This window comes from Gobius niger (genome assembly GCF_951799975.1).
Source record: "Gobius niger genome assembly, chromosome: 20".
NCBI classification, from domain to species: Eukaryota; Metazoa; Chordata; class Actinopteri; order Gobiiformes; family Gobiidae; genus Gobius; species Gobius niger.
In genome coordinates, this window is record NC_136871.1 from 11713365 (window position 1) to 11732827 (window position 19463).

Genomic DNA, 19463 nt, shown 5'->3' on the forward strand with positions numbered 1-19463 from the left:
TTCACACTGGCAACGCGGCGTCATATTTTATCTGCAGTTTTAAATACGGCTGTGGAGGGGGGGATTAAGCTGCGGATGATGCGGGACGATTATGGTTTTAAGGCGCCGAGGGCATTTGATCTTTTCAGTGAATAAATACAGCTGTGTGCTTGTTCATACAGCCAGAGGATCGGGAAAGAAAGAAGATGTCAGGATATGGAGATATCAAAGAGAGAAATGCACTCATGAATGCATGAAACATTGGATTTTACGCACAATTTTCTATGTATATAAAATAAAAGGTTTAAGTACAAGTAAGCACACATGTAAATACAAAGTTTAAAACAGCTTAAGGGGACAGTACAGTTATGGTCATTGGGAGTCAGTGTTACTAATTAACAAACTAATATCCTACTTCCCAGGTAAATTGAAACTCTACCTTTGTGTGTGTGTGCGCGTGTGTGCGCATGCGTGTGTGTGTGTGTGTGTGTGTGTGTGTGTGTGTGTGCGCGTGTGTGCGCGTGTGTGCGCATGCGTGTGTGTGTGTGTGTGTGTGCGTGCGTGCGTGCGTGTGTGCGTGTGTGCGTGTGTGTGCAGCGCGCCTTGCCTCCCACAAGGTCAGGATGTGGCTGCACCTGACAACCGCCGCTGATCCCAAACTATACTGACAGCTTTCTGATGGATGATTTTTGAAAAACCACTGTGGTGATCCCCCCCTGAGGATCGAGGCCAATAGCGCACAGGAAATACAATCCAGTGTCAAATGGGACAGAGAAAGAAGTCGCTCTGGGCAGGTGGGTGTCTAAAGGTGGAGAAAGTAAAAAAAAAAAAATCAAGAACTGTGAAAAGCATTTTTTATCGTCAAATTTGTGATAAAAGGCAAATGTCGACAACAGAGCACAAAAGATTTAAAGGTGCACTATGTAACTTTGTATGTAAAAAAAAATAATATATATATATATATACTTTTGCATATTTGACCTTTTAATGACTGAAAGGCATTATGGGTGCTGCCTGGCACCTTTGCTTTCCCTCACAGTGGCGTCTATGATGCTCCACAATCAATTGTTTTGAGTTTCTGGACCGTTTCTGGTACGAACCCCTAAACACAATTAATCCTGGAGCAATATAAAAGCCACTGTGAGGGGAAGCAAAGGTGCCATGCTGCACCCATAATGCCACTCATTAAGTCATTAAAAGGCCAAATGTGCACATATATTAAGATTTTTTTATTTTATTTTTTTAATTATAAAGTTTTTAACACTTTTAACACTTTTAAGTGTTAAAATCATTTGAATTCAGATTATCCTGCTTGAGTAGTCTCAACTAGTTATGGCTTGTTGAGAGTCATTTACTAATTAGTCCTAGTTTACTTCACTTCTTGCTTCATCTGCTGTGGACGGAAATTGAATTTAAAATACAAAATCCAGGGAAAGTTGCCTTGAAATGGGTCGAAGAATCTAGGAATGAGTAAAGTAATCTAAAATGAAGATTAAAGACCCTGTAGGCCTACCTGATTTTTTTTTTTGGTAGGCTCGAGGTAATAATTTTTGTCCTTAGGCTATTTGTAAAAACTGACATTTGTGGACATTTGTGCGCTGTGCATTTCATAAAGCACTTTTATTTCTTGTGAGCTAAGTAAAAGGCTCATTGTTGTTGTTTAGGCTACATTATTACAACCCTAAAAGTTGGGAATTGTGCTTTTCAGGGCCTAAAACAAAGTCTTACTTACACTTATTCCCCAGTGCACCGGAGTGATCTGCAAACATTTAAGGTAGTCGTGTCTGGGGATGCAGTCCTCCGAGACGCGCTGCACGTGGGGGTCCAAATTATCCGAAACACCCGTGTAACACTCTCCCTGATGCTTCATCTTAATTACCGCCGCACAAGCCATGCAAATCCGATTGGCCGTTTATGCCAGGAAACTCATAACCACACTGCAATATTAATTACTCCGGTAGGATTCACGCTATATTTGATATGCACACAGCATCGCCCGCCATTAGCAGCCTTGTGTTCCGCGCTCTCGGGCCCCTCGCGTACGTGTCAGCGGTAATCAAATCTAAGCGTTGACAACAACACATAGGCCGATCGATATAGGATGGGAGGGATGCTTTGATGCTAGAATTTTAATCTCTTTCCCCTCCCGCTCGTGTGTGGCTCTTAATCTGTGTCAATATCCTGTTAGCAACTCGCACACGCAACACTATTTCCTCCGCTCAGAGCAAGTCCTTTATGTCCATTGTTCGCAAAGCCATTAGATTAAGTGGAGTCAAACGCAATTAGCGCGCGGTGGTTCTAAGAGGCAAAAGCAACTGCAGAATGTAAGGGAGATCAAAATTTATGGGCCACACAGTGATTAACTTGATGTTTTGGGAGGAGTTATGTGTGAGAGTGGGTTAAGGGGGAAAAGGTAAAAGAAAACAGTGATTAGAAGCCTGTGGTAAATGACAGGAGCTCATAAATGGAGCAACACTGACCTCTGCTGGTGAGTAAGCCCATTGTTTTGGTTTAAGAAAAGGGAATTCCTGCTATACCACTCATTGCAGAACATACACACAATTACAATGACATCATATTGTTATTTTTCCCTCCCGCCTTAACCAAGTGCATTGTCTCCTGTTCAGCTTTACCCAAATCCATAAGATCACAGCCTGTAAACGCCTCATTTGAAAGCTAATGGTAAATGGTCTCAACTTTTCCACCTACATTAGGCACTCAAAGCACTTTACAGCAAGGATCCACTCACCCGTTCATACACCAATGTACACAGACACTGTGGGGGCAATGTGGGTAAAGTGTCTTGCCCAAGGACACAACGACAGTGTGCACTTCCAGGAGGTGGGATTCGAATCCCCGACCTTCCGATCATGAGATGACCCGCTCTAACATCTGCGCCACTGTCGCCCCCACCTACCTCAGGGATTTTCAAGGATTTTTTTTTTATCGACATTTTTTTGTAGGGTTTTCATCACATTTTTGCCACTTTTTCATTGCTTTTTTTGTCATGTTTTTGACGCTCTTTTGTTGCATCTTAATTGTTTTCGTTCCGCATTTTGACTCGTTTTCGGCTCTTTTCTTTTGCTATTTTACCACTTTTTCCAAGAAGCTTTAGATTTGGGTAAAACCGAACTAGACTAGGACAAGATCGCGAATATAAGCGGCCAAAATGAGTTTCCTTCGCAGGGTGGCTGGGCGCACCCTCCAAGATCGGCTGAGGAGCTCGGAGTAGAGTCGCTGCTCCTTCACGTCAAAAGGAGCCAGCTGAGGTGGCTCGGGCATCTGTTCCGGATGCCTCCTGGTCGCCTCCCACGGGAGGTGTTCCAGCCATGTCCTAGTGGGACAAGGCCTCGTGGAAGACCCAGGACACGGTGGTGGGACTATGTCTCCGAGCTGGCCTGGTGTCGCCTCGGGGTCCCCCCAGAACAGCTGGAGGAGGTGTGTGTGGATCGGGAAGTTTGGGCATCTCTGCTGAGACTGCTGCCCCCGCGACCCGGGCCCCGGATAAAGCGGAAGAAAATGGATGGATGGATGGATAAAACCGAACTAGAGAAAATGCGCTCGGTTCAGGTGGGGGTTAAGAGGTTATGGTTGGTTAAGGTAGGCTATACTTTATTGAAATTTGTTCTCTGCATTTGACCCGTCCTCAATGCCGAACCCCGACCTTCTGATCATGCGACGACCCGCTCTGCCAACTGCGCCAGTGTCACGGGTACCCGGGGAAAACCTACACAGACATGGGTAGAACATGCAAACTCAACACAGAAAGGCCCCGGGACCTTCATAAAATCCCGGAACAAAGTTGTATTTCCAAACATTAAAAAAGGCCAATTAATATCCCAAATCTAGCAGAAAACTGTTAAATGTGAGTGTTAAATTTGAATATTTTCTCGACAGTCACTGTGGGGCCAGCAACTCTCATTAAATTACAACCATTACTTAGATATAATAAATTTGCCAATATGTGCAATTTATTTAAAAAAAAAAAAGACTAAGGGCATGTCTATGGACAGAGCTGCTTTCGCTTGATACGTGGAGCTCTGACAGCAAATTTGAGCAACAGGCTCTGAGAAACCATTTTTACCATAAAAACAATCTACATGAATACAATTATACTGTCTCCCTTTGTGATGCTTTCCTTTGTGCCTGTGGGGATTATTCTGTGTGCAGTGCTTACTTGCTAATAGGCAATTTAGCTTTCATCCCACATACTACTATAGCCTGTTACCTAGTTAGAAAAGTCTACACCCCTCCTGTGAGTGTGTGTGTCTCTCCTCCTCTGCCCCGGCTAATGATGCGCTGGTTTAGCTGCGTGGCCGTGCACGGGGCTGGCATGTGCTAATGGACCTGGCACCACAGGAACAGCAAAAAGCGTCCAACTGGTTTGGTGAAATTGCCTCCTTCGTCAGCAACCAACAGATGCCCCCTTTTTTGCCTTGCCAAAGTGACCTGGTGATGGGCAGGCAAAAGGACCCCGGAAATCTCAGCAAGGTGGAAATAAGAGGAGGTGCCACTCACGCATACAGTTTAGGGTACTGACCTTTTTTGCTGACCTGACATCCCCGTACATGGGAGAGTGGGGTAAGCTGAACCACCCATTACATTTGAGGAACTGTAATGTGTTTTTTTTTTACTTTCATATAACATTATAGATTGATTGATTGATTGATTGTTTGTTCCGAGTTCAATGTACAATATATTTTAACATGCATTCATGACATATATACTTACATATATACGTAATGCTGTACATAAACTCGAAAAGGAGTGGGAGGAAGTATAACTTATAAATTCCCACCCCTGTTAATATCATATTTACATTAATGTTGTTGGAGCCGGTGGCAGGGCAATGCATAACAACCTGATGGCAACAGTCAGCACAATGATCCCAGCCAATCCCAGCTGCAGCAGGACGACAACGCAACAACACACCAGCGACGCACCAAAGCCGCCGAGCCAGTGAAACACAAATCTCCCTCCAACAAGTGACAGGACGCCACGTTCAGTCAATATGACCAATCTGAGAAGTCCGATTTGTTTATAGTTTAGTTTTGCCTTTTTTCTGTTGTTGTTTTTTCCTTCTTTCTTCATAACATTATTCCAGTAGTGCACATTGACTTGTAGTTTTCAACCATCCAAAGGTACGATACTAGATAAGAACTTTACATAATTATGCCAGGCCAAATATTGGGTGAAATGCGCAGTGTTTTTCCCCCCGCTTGGCTACTCAAAATGACGAAAAAAAGAGATTTTGATGGAAAGTTGTTTGCAAACTAGGTAAAGCTTTTTTTTCTTTTTCTTGACGTTCCAGAATATTGCAAACAGTTAGAAAATTGAAATTGTTAAACTTTGTATTAAGGTTATGTTTTTACACAATAACCACCGAAGCAAAACGTGTCTCACTCTCCCCCGCTCTCCCCTACAGTGCCTCCCTTTTAACCTCTTAGCCCCCACCTTAACCGAGCACATTTTCTCCGGTTTGGCTTTGCTCAAATCTAAAAGCCTATTGAAAAGGCAACTGGCGGCAGAAATGAGATGTGAAAAAAAGGATGAAAACCCAACAAAAAATGATGAAAAAGCGAAAAAAAATATGACAGAAAAGAAACAAAAAAGCGATTTAAAAAGTTGCACCAAAAAAAAAGTGATGAAAAAGCAACAAAAAAGTGTAAAAAAAAAACGCAAACCAAAAAGTTGCAAAAACACAACAAAAAAGGTGACCAAAAAATGCTGAAGAGCAACAAAAACGTGTCCAAAAAGCGATGAAAAAAGTCACTAAAGTGCAACAAAAACGTGACCAAAAAGCGTCAAACATACGACAAACAAGTGACAACAACGTTAGGACAAATCTTTGCTCAGTTCTGTAGGTCTTAGCTTTCAAATGAAATCAGGTGGGGGAATACGGACTGTTGCCGATAAAAGAAAACCTTGCAGCTTCCGACTCATTTAGACCAAAAATAATCTGCTGCTGTGATATATAAAACATTTGCAAAGGGCTGGAATTATTCTCAAAAAAGTGCGAAAACACATTCAGTTAACGTCTTAATTATTGCCAAAGACAATGTGGGTGGAGTTGATACCCGGGTTGCCGGTGGCATCTTTTTCCCTCCATTATTCTGCGTGCTGCATCATTTCACACATTGAGGTATGCTTGTTGATGCTCTGGACGACATATTGAGGTAATAAACCCCTCAAGGAAAACTGTGGCCCTTGTAATTAAACACCTCCACTGTGCCATTACTGCAGGTGCCACTTTCCACAGAACTCTGAATGTTCATGGGTCTACCTGCGTCTTAGTGAACTCTTACTTTCCGGGTTAGGGTATATAATCTGCAAACTTTATAATGATTAAACTCAAATCAGTTTTCAGTGGGAGGTTGCGTCCCCCTGATTTAGAGTGAAATGCTAACGCTTGAGCCCATTACTCATGTTTTACAGGATTAATCCAGACGTGTGTGGATTTGTGGAGGCAGTGTTGGAATGAACTTGTCCTAGGCTTTAGTTCAGCGTGGGGGCTGCCGGCCGGGGTCAAAATGAACAGACAACTCAGCACCTGTCAGTGGCCCCTTCCCTCTCATCAGTCAGCACCTCCATATGCTGCCCATTAGAATCAGACGTGTGGCCACCCGACTGGCACCTGCTTCCCCTCGCCACATCTGCTACTGCGCGTGCACTGGGCTAAGGTGGACGAGACTGGCAGGTGGGTAGAAAAAGTACGCTGATTTCTGGGGGGGTTCGAGTTTTCACTGTGACCACATTTAAGCATGTTTTTGAGATAAGATAACGCAAATCTTTATTGATCTCGCAATAGAAACATTTACAAGTGAATGTCCAGGAAATACAATAATAATAACTAGAATATATTGTAGTAAAAACCATCTCCAGATTTCATATAGGCTTAAAAATGTGTTGAAATTCAAACCTATTAGACCACAGGATAATTCTGCCAAGTCTTAAGCAGCTTGTATGAAGACCAACACCTCAAAGTGGTTTGCCCATGTAGGAAGAGATTCTGCCTCAAATTCATGCATGAGGACTAGGGTCTTGCTCTCCGGTGAAGAAAGGACTGATATTACGGGGAAATAACAGAATATTTCCAATAAATGGAGCATAGTGGAAGGTCAATCCTGTGATCAATAACTGATGTCTTAAGAATTTGTGCAAGTCCAGTTGTTTTATTGACAAGACTGAAAAGCAGAATTATATATATATATATATAATATATAAAAGAAAAAAGACACAAATTGAATGCTCTTTACTAATATCACTCAAACATGCTGTATGCTGAAGGTATGAGTCAGTGTGTGTAATGATAATCATGTGAGTGACTGTGAAGAAGAAATGCAGAGGGCATTCTCTTCAAACGTATGCTATTCAAAGAGCAGCCACTTTCAAAAGGAGACAGCACTGAGGGCACCGGGTTTGAACTCTGTTTGCGCCGGAGCCGCCACCCTTCAGAAAAAAAAGACAAAGAAAGCAATTCCTCTAGTGCTTTTCTTTTGAGGAGAATATTGCACTAAATAAAAAAAAAACGTGCAGGAGAGATAGAGCTGGCTGTGGACAGAGCTACCAGGACACATATCGGGAGAACAATGGCCTGGGGCACTGCTGTGTACTGCAATTTTTAATGCCACTTTCCTAAGGAGGGAAGAGTCAAGTTAAGAACAAAAACTCACCTCACTGCTGCACCTATGGGGACGTACGTAGGAGCTAGAAGTGCCCGATATAGCCGGTGGTGGTGGGTGCATTAGTATAGTGGCCCACTGCCCCGTAGTGACAGACCTTCACACACACATAATAAACACTCCATCACCAGCTCGACCCCAGCACACTGCACAAAGTCAGCGTATTAATTATAAATGTACATTAAATTACTTTCATTACCTTCCAAGCTCCGTCGAAGGGACAAAAGACAGGAATGATGGATGGAAAGAGTTCCGCTATAACACCCGAAGTTAAAATAGCCCTCTTTCTTATGGTTCTGAGCTTTCAATTTCCTTTTGACATTGGTAACTTCATTTTTGTGCAGCATGGAAGGCTGCTCAGTGGTACGCTTAGAAAACGCTCTCTCACAGTGTAAGGCCCTCAGTTTGAAATGATTGTCAGCTCTTCTCCTCATATTTGGGTGGCCTTCCTCACTTATAAGCAAGATCCTGGCTCAAGATGTGGAAGATCAGGAACTGCATTGACAGGGTTACCTTTGAGGCACTGAATGATTTGTCAATGCAATGCAATTTCCCAGTGAAAGCCTTGATAGAAAGTATCTTTTGTTGAAGTGTTTTGCTGAACTGTTGCCTCTTGCAACTAGATCAACTAAAGCATACCCATGTTCACTCGTTCTCCCACAAAGCAAAACATTTTTTTTTTTTAAATACCGTGTTTATTGACACTGTTCAGGGTGCTGCCCTTATCTCAGAACATTTGAGGTGTTGATCTTACATTTTGAGAAGGGTTGTACACAGATGGCAAAAATGATGAAACAACTGGTTGCCCCAGCGGCATTGAGGATGGGCCAAGTGCGGAGATGTGCAACGGATTTACCTACGGGGGAATTATAAAGTATAATTTAGGCTTCCTTAAAGGAACAGGCCACTGTTTTTCCAAACTGAGATATGTTCTACCTGAACTTAGACGAGTTGATGCGTACCTGTCTGGTCTGTGTGCATGCCCGTGGAAGAGCTTGGTCACTTCTAACTTCACCCCATTTGAAGCTATAGGAATATACTGGGAGAGGCCCAATGCTAACAACATCTTTGGTCTTTTTGCATGACTGAGGGCACACAGTTCTTCCATACTGTGATATGTTCTTACCTGAGCTTAGACGAGTTGATGTGTACCTGTCTGGTCTTTGTGCATGCCCATGGAAGAGCGTGGTCGCCTCCAACTTTAACCCCATTTGGAGCTATAGGAATATACTGGGAGAGGCCAAATGCTAACGCTAACTAATGCTTGTGCGTGACTGAGCGCATACACAAAGACCAGACAGGTACGTATCAACTCGTCTAAGCTCAGGTAAGAACATATTTCAGTATGGAAAAACGGCAGCCTTTTCCTTTAATAGTAGAAAAAGTTAAATCATCAACTGGACTGGGTTTTGGTAAAGTTGAGGACATTTTGCTTCTAGTCAAGCTTCTTCTTAGCTCTTCGGTCATAAAAGACACTGTTACCCAAACTGGAGTGGACTTAATAAGACCCAGGAGGGAGGGAGCCAAAACTGCAAAACCTTTCTCAAGTTGTTTACAGTATCACTCAACTAGCAGGTCTTTGTTCTGCTCTGCTGCTGACCTTAAAGAGCTAAGAAGCTTCTGTGAGTAGAAGCGAAACGTCCTCAACTTCACCAAAACCCAGTCCAGTTGATGATTTAACCTTTTCTACTATGGATGCTCCCTGGATGAATGAGAGCCTTCACAAACATAGGCTACCTTAACTTGGTGGTTCATACTGCTGTTGTGTCCTCGGCTTGAAGACTTAACCTGCTTGCCTCGCCTCGTCCCGACAAACTTTCGACCGCCTTATCCTCGATGTAATCCGAGCAGCCGCAGATCCATTTTTGAGCCCTTTGGAACCAGATTCTTCCAGACTTTCGACTTCTGTACACTTTGTTTGTGTAACACCACTTACAACCGTTCAACCACGATGAATAGAGTCAAGTCTGCTCACCGGCTAATCAACTACACCGTCTCTTATCAGGCGATCTCCAAAACGGCGCTGCTTCTGGTGGATGTTTATGAAGAATGATGAATTACTTTTCACCGCATCGATGTTTGTTGTTTAATAAGGGCTGGCAGTTAACGGAGCACTGTCAATTAGGCGTTCTCATATAGCAATCCATCCTCATTGTAGTATATTAGCTGATGAGGAGCCGGGAACATGTACTCAATCACCTCAATTTGAGCTGGAGTGTGTATTTGAAGACTTACTTAGCCCACTACAGCTGTGTTGGTTGCGCACAAACTATAGGACCTAGTAATTCAGAGCACTTGATACTGGTGATGACTCAATTAGACAAAGCGCAAAAGGGTAGGAATGAATATTATGTTGTAATTTGCAAGTGAAACAATTTAGCCTATCTGGTGAGCAACAGGTCAGCAAAGTGATTTACTTTCTTAAATATTCTTTATGATCCCTGAGCTAAGTGGATGAAGAGAGGTTGGTTTTTCATCATGAGCCTGCTGAGGCCCCATGAGCTCAGCACTAGAGATTACGAGACTTCTCAAACGGGTGTGATGAATTGAAACAAAACCCAAGTACATCTATGACGAAGGAAAAAGATCACATAGTGTAGAGCTCCAAAAGGCTGATCATCTTCGACAATGCAAACCACTTTTCAATTGTTTACTCTCATTTAATGCGGAGCGTGCGATTGCTAACTATTTTATCTTTGTTTTAGTCGGTCGTTCCTTTTGACTCCCTGCTCAGTCGCCCATTCACTCTGACGACCCTCCCGAGACCCAAAAGTCTTTCAGCCGCCGAACACAGAGGACACTAAAGGGAGGAGGAGTCGGGTACGCCGCAGGTGTGCCCCAGGTAAGCGGAAATATAATCATGATAAACAGTTTAGTGGTCAGCGCGGTCGCAGCCTTCTGTCTCGGGGGGAAATTTCCACCTTGTCATGTCCGAAGTCTATGCATCATACTGTGCAAAGGGATATATTAAGTCGATGCTGGTGTGTATGTGGCGAGTTATTGTGTGCGCTGCTAATCTCCAGGCTCACTCATGTGCTGAAGTATGAGGGGCTGCATGCTGCTCTGAGCGCTCGCCTGGAACAGCCGGGCTCAGCTTCATTAGGTGCTCATGCCCTCAGCAGTTGACATTTCCAAACTTGTCCCCTCTCCTCTAATTCTAATTATATTCTCTTTTTCAGAGCATTGGTTGTTTAGAATTATTCAAATAAACCCTGGTTCCCATAGTGGGATTTGGAGCTCTCAAAATTACATCTCTTAAAGGGACTATAAGGAGTTTAAAAATGTTAAAGTAATGTATTTTCCTCCCCCTACATGTTCCAGCCATGTCCTAATGTGTAGAATGAGCCCAGCCTCTAAAATCCTGCACTGTCACTCAAAAAGGTGTTAATTCGGGTCCGAAGTGCCGTCATGCACAAGCTTAATATAGAAGCTGCAGTTACGCATAGGGCCTGAGATGGCAGTAGTGAGTATAAAATCACAAACTTGCATCTAGCCCCTTTAATAGAATTTATTAAAAGTGGTATAGTGCAAAATTGACTTTCTAGAGTTTTTTTTTTTTACCTTGTTACTATGTTGATCTTTCATGAAAAAAAACCCCACCTAGAGCTGTGTTTCAACCCACTCACGGATTTTTGAGTAACCTTTGCATCAGCGCCAAAAAGGTGCTTCTGAGGTCATATGTGTCCATGAAATGCTCACCTGATCTTAAGCTTAACCCTCTCAACCACCGCTTCACAACAACCGCACAAGCTACAAGGCCTTTCCCCCCACCACCCCCCCCTCACTCTTTATGGAAACAGCTGCACAGCAAAGGGGAGCAAGAGGAGGAGGGAGAGGCTTAAACTGAAATGTGTGAAAATCAGGAAGTGAAAATGGATATGTTTCAGATCAATATTGCATTTTATAAGCAATGAAATGTAATATAGTGATAAAGCTGAGTTGGAGATTATTACCAAATAATAGACAAAAAGCATAATATGGCTCTTACACACAATACCCCTTCTTTTATATAATGAAGATGTAGGTCTTTTGGTTTAGATGTACTACTCTAGATCAGTATTCACATGATAAACTAATTTACTCTACAGTAAAATATTACACATTATAATATTTGGAGGCTCCAACGCTCCTGTTTTTTGTGTGTTTTTTGTTGTTATGGCTACAATAAACCAACCCCCATCAAATACTCTAAAGACATGTCTTTGTGTGGCAGTTCTTTTAATGTATATTAAATAAAACAGACAACTCACAGTAACACAGACAACTAGCCAAAGGATTAAACACTGTTTTCTCTGTCATAGACCTGTAAAATGTAAATATAGTCAAGTAAACGCGTTTAAAATAAAAGCACAAGTGACTGAACTACCTAAAACAATAGGTAAATAATTTAATAAACAATCATTTTGATCAGCTTTTAGGAGAGTGTTACTTATGAACACATATGGATGAACACATTAACAAACTAGCTGCTCTGCTCTTTCTTTGCCAGCAACTTTAATTGTATCAGTTTATGTCAACTGAGTTTTTTTTTGTTGTTTGACCTTTTTTTGCTCTTGTAATTACTGTTTGTCCTCTTCTCCACTGCACTTTGGTCAACAGTGTTGTTTGTTTTGAAAGTGCAATATGAATAAAGTTGGATTGGAATGTAAACATGTTTGAAAAGAATATAGCTAGAATTTATTAAGATTCACTAAGCTGTAGAAATTAAAATATGTACTGTATGTGTGCTGTGTGTTGACATAATTGACCCTGAATGACACAAAGTTTTTTCAGTATCACAAACACGGCACAAACAATGCATTTATCCAAACAAGGAAATCATGTGACGGTTGTGCCTGCAGGTAATGCATTGTAAACAGAAACGTATCCTGCAATAGCCAGCATTCACTGAGAACGTCCAACAGTTATTGCTGTAGCCCTAACATCAAATGCACAAAAATCTTCCTCCGTCAAGGCAGACTTGCTCACACAAAATGACAAACCGTGACAATCCCCTGAGCTACTCCAAAGAATTTCACTTGACCAAGTAAAAAATGAAATATGCACGTCTGACTGTTCACATAATTCACATTGACCCAGGGTTTTCAGCATCACTATAGAATGAAAAGCTCACTTAAAATACTACATAAAAAACTAATACAATAATGTACAGTATGTATCTAAACAACTTTATGTCACAGGCCCAATGAGTCCGAATAACATTCTTAAAGGGATATTTCAGGATTTTTGACATAGGGCCTCATTTCCTAGTGATCCAGAGTCTTGTTGATTTCCGGAGTCCATATATTTGAAGAGCTTAGTGGTGCTACGCTAGTGCTAGGCTAGCGCATGTCTATGGTAACTAGTAGCCTGCATTAAAAACAATCTGACCCAAGCACAGTGCACCTGAGGCAAATAACTTATAACACCAGACTACCAATATAAATGTCGCTGCGTTGATTGAATAATGTTTTAAATATAACCATTTTGCATTTAAAAGAACTTACATTTGAGCAGCATCAGCCTCCTGGTTGTAAGCTACGCAGCAGCGGAGTGATCTGCTAGGTTACCGGATCTACAGCAGTTTGTTTACCTGTGGCCGGCATTACTACACGTAAATTCACAAAGGAGCTTTCTACAAATCAGACATGGCAATGTTTGGAGGAGTACCCGATGATTTTGAAGAGGTTTTTAGTCTAGTTATCATAGACATGCGCTAGCCTAGCACCACTAAACTCTTCAAATATAAGGACTGCATGAATTTAAAAAAAATCTCCAGAAATCAACAACACTGGAAAACTAGGAAATGAGGCCCTCTTTCAAAAATCCTGAAATATTCCTTTAATAAAAGAAGAGCACTGGACCCAGGACTTACTAAAAATGTCATTGCCAAGTGAAACAAAAAAATCCCCTTTGTTGCAATGGAGAGAACTTGCAAAGTACCTAGAGAAGCTTGAGATTTCTGTCTTTAACAGTTCTTGTTGTTTGGCTCTGTCTCTACGCTGACGGCTGTTTGCATTTCCACCTCCGAGATGTTTGCTTGTCCCTGGTTCGCGGTGCTGGTTGGCTTTGCCAGTTCAGTGTCTGCGCTGCTCTGTTCTTTCTTCAGCGTGAGGTATCGGCAGACGTTCATGGTAAAGAGAAACGTGCCACCTAATGTGATGACTCCTCCACACATGAAGAACATGTATTTGTAATGTCCAAAGATATCCACAAGTAAGCCTGTGAGGAGGAGACAGGGGAGAAAATCAGAAACATTTTCATAGCCTGAAGAAGGGACTTTTATAGCCACATCTTTTACTTCAACTAGTTTCCTTATAATAAAGCAATAATCCTCTTACTTTAGCATAATTTGCAGATATTCCTCCCACATTTGCCCTTTTTACACCTAGTTTTACCCTCCCACTGCAATTTAGCCTCTGTGTGTGCGTGTGCTCTGTGAGAGAGTGAGTAGTGGCCAGTTTGAGATGAGCCGTGTCGGAAATGATAGAGGGATGTTACACCCCTCTTGGCTCTGCCTGGTTCTTGGGGAAAGCAATTTGGATAGCAGCTACCAGAACGAATCAGAGGAGAGGCCCATTTTTACAGCCATAAATATCAGAGCCAGGGCAGCAGAACGAGACAAATGCGCTTCAGGTCACATTTAAGCTCCCCCCAAGTGTTTCGGAGAGCACCCCACCTCGGTCTCAGCATACTGTGACAGAGGTTAACCAATGCATGTCAGCTGTTTCGGAAAGGCTCGGAGCTGCACATGTGAGCCTATTTTGGGAGAATTTTATGCATAATCACGAGTTTTGCATGTAGTGATAGTTAGTATACTAGCAATCAGTGACTAAATTGTTTGGGTGTGCCTGTAGAAAGGTCACTTTGCATAAGGGAAGGCCTTTGTGACGCTGTCCAACGTCTGATTGATAGGACTCATCTGGTGAGTGTACGTCAATGACCATCACCCTCATTAAGAGGTCCTTGATTAGATAGCCAATAATTATGTCCATCTGGCAAAGTTGCTGCTATTTTAATGTATTCACAGCTTAATTATGGCCCAGGTACAGGTCTTTAATGATGCAGGTTTGAACTAAGCGTCATTAAACACCCAAAGCTAAAAGCTAATTGCATTCACTTGGCTTACTTCCTCCTAATTGGACTGACCCGAAGGTTTTGGGGAGCAGTGACAAGTACACTACTTGGGGGGGTATAACAATTATGCCCTCTGGAGGAGAGTGATAGACATACAGAGAGGCCCTTATTTACCCTTTATAAAGAGAGCCTCAAAACATGGTCGTACCAGGCTATTATCCCCTTACTAAAATTTGGCACAGTGTACTGATGAATGAAAGCCATGCATAGACTCCGTATCAGTTTGTGTAGGGCAATCAAAAGGGCACAGCATTATACATACAGTACATACGTATTGTGACACTTTAGTACATTATGGTGAATAATAATCTGGACTATTCCTAAAAGTACATGGCTTGTGTCAGCATATTTTCCCATAATTAGTAAGTATAAATTATTCAACACTTTATGAATTATCTAGATGACATTATGAATTTTGTCAACATGTTTTTTTATACAATGTATGAATATACTTTCCCCCTCACAATTTTATATCTATTTGTATACTAGATTGAAGACTAAATAAAAGTCACTTACCAGCTGCAGGTGGTCCCAGTAACATAGGGACACACTCAATGATTGTGACCAGTCCCACAGCGCTGGGGAAGCGCTGGTTTCCCATCAGGTCCATAAGGCACTCAAAGATGAGTGCAAACACCATGCCAAAGCTCACTCCAAAAAATACAGTATACACCACAAGCAAAGGATAGCTTGTGATCAGTGGACACAACAAGTGACACACGCCATTGAACACCATGGCAAAGCTGAAGAAACACTGGACTCTAGGCCGGATCCATTTAGTATTAGCGATCAGGCCAGTGCCTGGGCGAACGATCATGTCCACGACCCCCATGATGGAGAGCAAATAGGCTGCAGAGTACTCCTCTACACCAAGGCTAACTGCATAAGCTGACAAAAACACAATGGGTGCATAGGCTCCAAAGAAGAACATGAGGTTTCCTATGAGGTAGAAGACAAAGCCTCTGTCCTTAAAGAAGGACAAATCTATCAACTTCTTTACATTTGGCCCACAGCTGTCTTTTATGCTGGTGACTTCATTGGACTTATCCTCTACTTTCTTCAGGACAGCAGGCTGAATGGGGGGTCTCATCAAGGCCCCGGCTACACAGCAGTTGAGCATCAGCGCCCCAAGAATGAGCAGACTGCCTCTCCAGCCAAATTGATCCAGAAGGAACTGGTTGAGAGGTGCCAGGAAGCACAGGAACACAGGACTCCCTGCCATGGCCAGTCCGTTGGCCAAAGGACGCCTGACCAAGAAATACTTGCTGATGATGGTCAGTGATGCATTCAGGTTTAAGGCAAGTCCACTGCCTGCATAAAAGAAACACAGAAGCCACCTTTTAAAACATATAGTGAGATATTCATTAAATTCAAGTGAACATGAAGATTTCTAGAACTTACAGAGTTAATGGTAAAACTAAGTTCGACAGCTACAACATCATCTTTACACGATGGGATTTAGTGATAAGTGTGTGCTATGCTATGTGTCAGGTGTGTGGAGCACAGGGGAGAGGTGCAGGGCACACTATTGCCCCCGGGCACCACACTGGGACTATTAATCCTTCCAGCAGTCCTTGACAGGGTAATGAGCCTAGCAGGGTGGCAATGAGCCCCCATGTGACGAGCATGATGGCAGCCTACGGGAGAGCACAGAGGGCCACTGTAGACCATGCACACTGGGGTAGGGGACAGTTTTGTCTTAATTACTGTCCTGCTTATGGCTCCCTTGGTGCAACCCAGGAGCCAGGGCAGATGCCCCAGGTCCCGGTGAGTTGCCCGAAATGGGAATCAGATCTGGCAACAAACGCATCTTGAGAATGGAACAGCTCAGTTTCCAATCCCGCAGGAAAATCCGAGGCCACAGGGAATGCTGAGCCAAGGCATAAACAAGACTAAAATCTATGTCATCGAAGTAATCCACTGTTTGTAGTGCTTGTAACTTGTCCTGTGCATGCCTGAATGATATCGAATGAGCAACATACCCCCTATAACGCCAATGCACAGGTAGAGGTAAATGATGGAAGTCCCAAAAGAAGCAACGACCATAGACCCCCCACACATGAGTCCACCAAGCATGACGATGGGCCGGCTTCCAAAGCGATTGACCAATGCACTGCTTATAGGTCCTGCAACACAGAGACAAACAAAGAGAAAGTCAACAATAATCACAATGCTTAAATAATTGCTGATGTAACAATCATATATGTTAGTTCAGCAATCGATTGGACATATCCATTCAATAAAATACAGGTGGTGGCAACCTACTCTTCACACACTAAAAACAAAAGGGAAAAAATACTGCTGTGGTTTACTGTGGTACTTGGGCAAAAGCTTTATTTCACTATATCACTTATCAAGTTTGCTTACACAAGGCTCAGCATGTCACGACAAGAACGCAAATGCTGTTTAGGTGCTTAAATGCATAGGCAAAGCTAATGCTGTTAAGTCAGGGAATGGATAGTCTGGCCACTTATTTAACATTAACCTGCAGCTGTTAAAAGATAAGTCATGTTGCAGTCCATGGTTCTGTTACACTAGCGCTGCCACCATTTCCACTCCCATTATAACTTTATCATTGGGACTTCTTGAGTCAGAGGTTTTCTGAAAGGGCTGTCATGTTGCTCCCATGAGGTCTGTAGTGTCGGAGCCCAGTGTTGCAAGCTCCTCTGATATATCCCCCCTGCCTCTCTCCTCTACTGGGTGACATTGGCGAATCCTTGCCAAGGACAATATGATAAAGCCTTCTGCCTGAGCCACAGTGGAGGAGAATATTTCACTAGTTAGGCCACTCCAAGTCAGGTCCAGGTGAGCCTACTCCCTGTTGTCCTGCAACCTTGAAAGCAGCCTCTGAAAATGTAATATTTTCAGAAGTGCCTTTAGTGTTTAATATTATGAATACAAATAAGAATAAAACGGCACATTTACATCAAGCCTAACAGCAAGAGAGTTAGAATTTCCCTGGTTGGATATGGATTAAATGGCTTCACTCTAGCCATAGCATGTCAGAGCTTAAGTAACAAATCCCCCCCGTTTCCTGAATCTAAGAAAACGAACTGTAACCAAGGTCAGGTGAGTAATTCTGGACAACACACTGGTGATTTGGTTGCGGCCTCATGTGAAGTCACTTAATCTATTATGCATACTGCGACTTTCACTCATCACAAACAGTGTATTTTCTGATACTTTCTAATTGTTTTTGTCCTTTTCTTTTTTAGGTTCATCAAGAGATTTGAGACTTTGACTGCTAAATGTCATATTGTTACTTTTGTTTCCTCTGGTTTGAAGAATTAGCTGCACATACATTTTAGGTGAAGGTTCTTGAGTCATCTTCTGTTATGTAGTTACAGTAGGACGTTACACCTCTAATCCAAAAGGTTTCATCAGCGACAAGTCTCTTCCCTCTATTAAAGGCTACTCTCAACCTGTGGATTTACAATCTTTATTGTTCTAACTCTCAACGACTATACTCTCACCTGAGTTTCAGTCTCACTGACCCTACTCTCAAACTGATGACTGCTTGTTCCAGCCTCATTAGCATGACAGAGCCTTCCAGGTTTGGGGCAAAGGGGACAGATTAAATCTCAGTCCTCCATTTTTGTTAATGGAAGAGCTGCGTTTGTTTTTTTTGGGACAAAAATGGCCTCTTTGACCCCTTTCAAACCAACGTTTTTCTTTAGGTAAAAATGTAACCACTAGCACTCTTCAGTGTTCATAAAGTCTCTTCTGTTGTTTGGTTTCTCAAATATAATGCTCTTTGCACGTTCTTACATTACACTGGGATTCTATGTGGTTGATTCTATGAAGTTTCTCTGAGACAGCTACATAGGCCAAATAGGGGTATCTTTGCCCTACAACCTGCACATACAATCTTACCTCCAGCATACATAACAGCCAGCATTATAGAAGAAATCCATGCAACATCACTGGAGTTGCTCTGCAAATCATTCTGGATCTCTTTGTAGAAGATGGAGAGGGCCTTTGGTGTGGAGTATGCAAACCCAATAGAAATGTGTGCCCCAAGCACAACCATCCAGCCCCAGCCTCCATCTAGGACTGAAGGGGGCTCCTCTGCTGCAGACATGATGCTGATCAAAACAAACACAATAAAGATAATTTAGAGGTGGAAGAAGCCTAGTGGTAGACCTATGCTTTTTGTGAGTTTTGTTTTTACTGTACAGTGAAGGGTAAAAAAAAAAATCTGGCACATGGGCAAAATACAGCCACCCACCTACAGTCCTACAGTTGGCTGTGAGTTTCGTTGCTTATGAGCCACAGTGGCAGCGCAGCTCAGTCCCGCAGGCTCAGGACTGTACGCTTGTACAGTGACAAATACAGCACGTACTTCTGTGATGTATTCAGGTCAAAGTGGAGGAACGCAAACTGCGCTAGATACAATGTTCTCACCTGTTACATTCTCACAGATCTTTAGCTCAACTCACAAAGGCTACAGAACTACTTGTTGAGCCCGGAGAATGACACTACACTACACGGGCTTAGCGCACTGTGCCGATCGCAAACACGCATCGCCCACGTGGACAGCGACACAAAGAAGCCGCTTTGCGTAAGGAAGGGCAGTATGACACTTAAAGGTTGTAAAATGCTGAGGGTGTATTGGGTATACACATACCTTTCTGTGCGCTGTCCCACTGCTGATCTTCTCTGCACTGAAGTTGGTTCGTGAACAAA

General features: G+C 42.7%; 1 protein-coding gene across 1 annotated transcript; it reads right to left on the reverse strand.

Moving 5' to 3' along the window:
• Positions 1-13608: 13608 nt before the first annotated feature.
• Positions 13609-19441, reverse strand: LOC306979474 (monocarboxylate transporter 2-like; the record flags this gene model as incomplete). Its single annotated transcript, XM_079578427.1, has 5 exons — positions 19405-19441; positions 18651-18862; positions 16760-16903; positions 15294-16088; positions 13609-13862 (listed from the first exon to the last, which is right to left on the reverse strand). The coding sequence occupies exons 2-5, from the start codon at positions 18856-18858 to the stop codon at positions 13609-13611; spliced, it is 1401 nt and encodes a 466-aa protein (XP_079434553.1). The 5' UTR covers positions 18859-18862; positions 19405-19441.
• Positions 19442-19463: the final 22 nt, after the last annotated feature.